This window comes from Penaeus japonicus, unplaced genomic scaffold (assembly GCF_977035675.1).
Source record: "Penaeus japonicus unplaced genomic scaffold, GWHDUDI00000001_assembly GWHDUDI00000004, whole genome shotgun sequence".
Classification (NCBI taxonomy): domain Eukaryota; kingdom Metazoa; phylum Arthropoda; class Malacostraca; order Decapoda; family Penaeidae; genus Penaeus; species Penaeus japonicus.
The window spans coordinates 31835452-31841502 of NW_028234406.1; the positions used below are offsets into that span (position 1 = coordinate 31835452).

General features: G+C 33.4%; 2 protein-coding genes across 2 annotated transcripts in view; both read right to left on the minus strand.

Annotated features, from left to right (window-relative positions):
• Nucleotides 1-6051, minus strand: part of LOC122244961 (uncharacterized) — a 70838-nt gene that overhangs the window by 29311 nt on the left and 35476 nt on the right. The window lies entirely within an intron of this gene.
• On the minus strand, nt 936-5626 carry LOC147471997 (uncharacterized). Its single transcript, XM_086535365.1, has 3 exons — nt 5060-5626; nt 2267-2428; nt 936-1928 (listed from the first exon to the last, which is right to left on the minus strand). Exons 1-3 carry the CDS (start codon nt 5624-5626, stop codon nt 936-938), a joined length of 1722 nt encoding a protein of 573 aa, XP_086391491.1.

Below are 6051 nucleotides of genomic sequence, written 5' to 3' on the forward strand. Positions count from 1 at the left end.
TACACACACATACATATACATATATATACACACACATACATATACATATATATACACACACATACATATACATATATATACACACACATACATATACATATATATATACACACACATACATATACATATATATACACACACATACATATACATATATATATACACACACATACATATACATATATATACACACACATACATATACATATATATACACACACATACATATACATATATATATACACACATATATATATACATATATATACACACACATACATATACATATATATACACACACATACATATACATATATATACACACACATACGTATACATATATATACACACACATACATATACATATATATACACAAACATACATATACATATATATATATACACACATATATATATACATATATATACACACACATACATATACATATATATACACACACATACATATACATATATATACACACACATACATTATATATATATTATATATATATTATATATATTTTATATATATATTATATATATATCATATATATATATATCATATATATATATATTATACATATATTCATTGTAGAGATATTTATATATATATCTATATGCATATATGTATATGTATGTATGTATATATGTATGTATTTATATGTATGTAAATACATATACTACACATATGTGTTTTCATATCTATATACATATACATTTATTAACACATATTTATGTTTAATTATGTATATTCAAATATTTGTTCATGTATTTTCCATTTTATATAATTATTTATATATATGAAACATACACATTCAAGTACAATGAAAAACACACAAATATATATATATATATAGATAGATAGATAGATAGATAGATAGACAGATAGATATAGATAGATAGACAGATAGATATAGATATATATCCAACACCTACTTTTCACACACAAACTCTCCATAGGCGCACTCTGGGGCAATCGGTGGCACTGCTGTGTTACTTGTACTGAACTTGTTGTTATAACCTCCATATACTGTATAATCTGTGCTGTTGGCAGCCGTGGTGTCCGAGGCTGTGCTGTTGGCAGCCGTGGTGTCCGAGGCTGTGCTGTTGGCAGCCGTGGTGTCCGAGGCTGTGCTGTTGGCAGCCGTGGTGTCCGAGGCTGTGCTGTTGGCAGCCGTGGTGTCCGAGGCTGTGCTGTTGGCAGCCGTGGTGTCCGAGGCTGTGCTGTTGGCAGCCGTGGTGTCCGAGGCTGTGCTGCTTGGAGCTGTGGCGTCCGAGGCAGTACCGTTAGCAGCTATGGTGTCAAAGGCAGGGTCGTTGGTAGCTGTTGTGCCAGGGGCAGTGTCAGTCGCAGCTGTTGTGTCAGGGGCAGTGTCAGTCGCAGCTGTTGTGTCAGGGGCAGTGTCAGTCGCAGCTGTTGTGTCAGGGGCAGTGTCAGTCGCAGCTGTTGTGTCAGGGGCAGTGTCAGTCGCAGCTGTTGTGTCAGGGGCAGTGTCAGTCGCAGCTGTTGTGTCAGGGGCAGTGTCAGTCGCAGCTGTTGTGTCAGGGGCAGTGTCAGTCGCAGCTGTTGTGTCAGGGGCAGTGTCAGTCGCAGCTGTTGTGTCAGGGGCAGTGTCAGTGGCAGCTGTTGTGTCAGGGGCAGTGTCGTTGGCAGCTGTTGTGTCAGGGGCAGTGTCGTTGGCAGCTGTTGTGTCAGGGGCAGTGTCGTTGGCAGTGTCGTTGGCAGTGTCGTTGGCAGCTGTGGTGTTTTCAGTCGTCGTATTGGAGGCTGCGTCAGATTCTGCACTAACATTGGACGTGCTGTGGTCTATTGTAGCGGCGCTAGGAATTGTGACTATTTCCATGTTAACTGTGGACGAGGTTGCCACAGAAGCTGGTACCTCTGGGTTGCAGTTCATTTCATCCACAGCATCTAAACAGTTCACCTATGTTAAGAAAGGAGTCTGTCATGGCCTAGGGTAATAATTGTAGGTGAGCTGTTGAGCATAGTTTATGACTTTCATATCTAAATTTGTATATGAAATCAATACAAGCAGTCGATTCTGAGACCTGGATATGAACTTGTTACGAGATTTGATCCTAAGATCATGAGAACATTTTCCTATTCTGAGGCTTCGTTTTTGTCCAAACTACTATCATAAAACTCCCATGGGCCGCACCACACATACAAGTTCAGGGTTAAAAAGTTATCTTAATACTATAGTACAGCAGAGAAGCAAAAAGATCAATGTTTGATCGATTAACAAATTAACTTTCTGCTCACCTCTCTGTCACACAAGAATTTGTCCCGTAGACATTTTCCCACTGGCAGTTGGCACTCAGATACAAGACATTTCGTTGAGAGGCTTATAGCTGGCAGATTATCCTCATCTGCTACACTTTCTGAGATGACAATAGATGGTTTCATTATATTCAGTTGGCTACACTATGAAATGTATTGTCTGCTCTCTACTTCGTTAAACCATAGGACCTACTTGCCATCAATTTCGTGGATAGGTATGTATATGAATGTGTAAATATATATGAGTATATATTTGTTTACATACACATGTATGTAAACATATATACTAAAAATATATGCATGTATACATGTGTTTCTATATGTATACATAAATGCATGTATACATGTGCTTGTATATATATATATATATACATACATACATACATACATGTATACATGTATACATACATACATACATACATGTATACATACATACATACATACATACATACATACATATACATGTATACATACATGTATACATACATGTATACATACATGTATACATACATGTATACATACATGTATACATACATACATACATACATATATACATACATACATACATATATACATACATACATACATGTATACATACATGTATACATGTATACATACATACATACATACATACATACATACATACATACATGTGTACATACATACATGTATACATACATACATACATACATACATACATGTATACATACATACATGTATACATACATACATGTATACATACATACATGTATACATACATACATGTATACATACATACATGTATACATACATACATGTATACATACATACATGTATACATACATACATGTATACATCATCATGTATACATACATACATGTATACATACATACATGTATACATACATACATGTATACATACATACATGTATACATACATACATGTATACATACATACATGTATACATACATACATGTATACATACATACATGTATACATACATACATGTATACATACATACATGTATACATACATACATGTATACATACATACATGTATACATACATACATGTATACATACATACATACATGTATACATACATACATGTATACATACATACATGTATACATACATACATGTATACATACATACATGTATACATACATACATGTATACATACATACATGTATACATACATACATACATGTATACATACATACATACATGTATACATACATACATACATGTATACATACATACATACATGTATACATACATACATACATGTATACATACATACATACATGTTTACATACATACATACATGTTTACATACATACATACATGTTTACATACATACATACATGTTTACATACATACATACATGTTTACATACATACATACATGTTTACATACATACATACATGTTTACATACATACATACAATACATACATACATACATACATGTATACATACATACATACATACATGTATACATACATACATACATACATGTATACATACATACATACATACATGTATACATACATACATACATACATGTATACATACATACATACATGTATACATACATACATACATACATGTATACATACATACATACATACATGTATACATACATACATACATACATACATACATGTATACATACATACATACATACATGTATACATACATACATACATACATGTATACATACATGTATACATACATGTATACATACATGTATACATACATGTATACATACATGTATACATACATGTATACATACATACATACATATATACATACATGTATACATACATACATACATGTATACATACATACATACATGTATACATACATACATACATGTATACATACATACATGTATACATACATACATGTATACATACATACATGTATACATGCATACATGTATACATGCATACATGTATACATGCATACATGTATACATGCATACATGTATACATGCATACATGTATACATACACATATACATATACAAGCATACACATATCCATACACATGCATATACATATCCATACACATGCATATACATATACATACACAGGCATACACACATACATACACATGCATACATATATACATACACATGCATACATATATACATACACATGCATACATATATACATACACATGCATACATATATACATACACATGCATACATATATACATACACATGCATACATATATACATACACATGCATACATATATACATACACATGCATACATATATACATACAAATGCATACATATATACATACCCATGCATACATATATACATACCCATGCATATACATAAATGTGCATACATAAATACATACAAAAACATACATATATTTATACATGTGTATGTATAGATATATGTATACATGTGTATGTAATCATGTGTATGTATACATGTAAATGTGCACATGTAAACGTGCACATGTAAACGTGCACATGTAAACATGCACATGTAAACATGCACATGTAAACATGCACATGTAAACATGCACATGTAAACATGCACATGTAAACATGCACATGTATACATGCACATGTATACATGCACATGTATACATGCACATGTATACATGCACATGTATTCGTACACATGTATTCGTACACATGTATACATACACATGTATACGTACACATGTATACGTACACATGTATACGTACACATGTATACGTACACATGTATACGTACACATGTATACGTACACATGTATACGTACACATGTATACGTACACATGTCTTCGTACACATGTCTTCGTACACATGTCTTCGTACACATGTCTTCGTACACATGTCTTCGTACACATGTCTTCGTACACATGTCTTCGTACACATGTCTTCGTACACATGTCTTCGTACACATGTCTTCGTACACATGTCTTCGTACACATGTCTTCGTACACATGTCTTCGTACACATGTCTTCGTACACATGTCTTCGTACACATGTCTTCGTACACATGTCTTCGTACACATGTCTTCGTACACATGTCTTCGTACACATGTCTTCGTACACATGTCTTCGTACACATGTCTTCGTACACATGTCTTCGTACACATGTATTCGTTTTTACAAAGTCTTCGTACAACTGTTATTCGTACACATGTCTTCGTACACATGTCTTCGTACACATGTCTTCGTACCATGTCTTCGTACACATGTCTTAGTACACATGTCTTCGTACACATGTCTTCGTACACATGTCTTCGTACACATGTCTTCGTACACATGTCTTCGTACACATGTCTTCGTACACATGTCTTCGTACACATGTCTTCGTACACATGTCTTCGTACACATGTCTTCGTACACATGTCTTCATACACATGTCTTCATACACATGTCTTCATACACATATACTCATACACATATACTCATACACATGTATTCGTACACATGTATACATACACATGTATTCATACACATGTATTCGTACACATGTATACATACACATGTATTCATACACATGTATTCGTACACATGTATACATACACATGTATACATACACATGTATTCATACACATGTATTCATACACATGTATACATACACATGTATACATACACATGTATACATACACATGTATACATACACATGTATACATACACATGTATACATACACATGTATTCGTACACATGTATTCGTACACATGTATACATACACATGCATACACACACATGCATGCATATACACATACATATGCATGCATATACATATACACATGCATGCATATACATATA

Excerpts from the sequence above, each read along its gene's own strand:
- LOC147471997 (XM_086535365.1), bottom strand. The coding sequence starts at position 5,626 with ATGTGTACGAAGACATGTGTACGAAGACATGTGTACGAAGACATGTGT. Across the intron at positions 2,429-5,059 it reads ACATGTGTACGAAGACATGT|TGTAGCCAACTGAATATAAT; the intron begins GTACGAAGACAT and ends TACATTTCATAG. Across the intron at positions 1,929-2,266 it reads AATTCTTGTGTGACAGAGAG|GTGAACTGTTTAGATGCTGT; the intron begins GTGAGCAGAAAG and ends TTCTTAACATAG.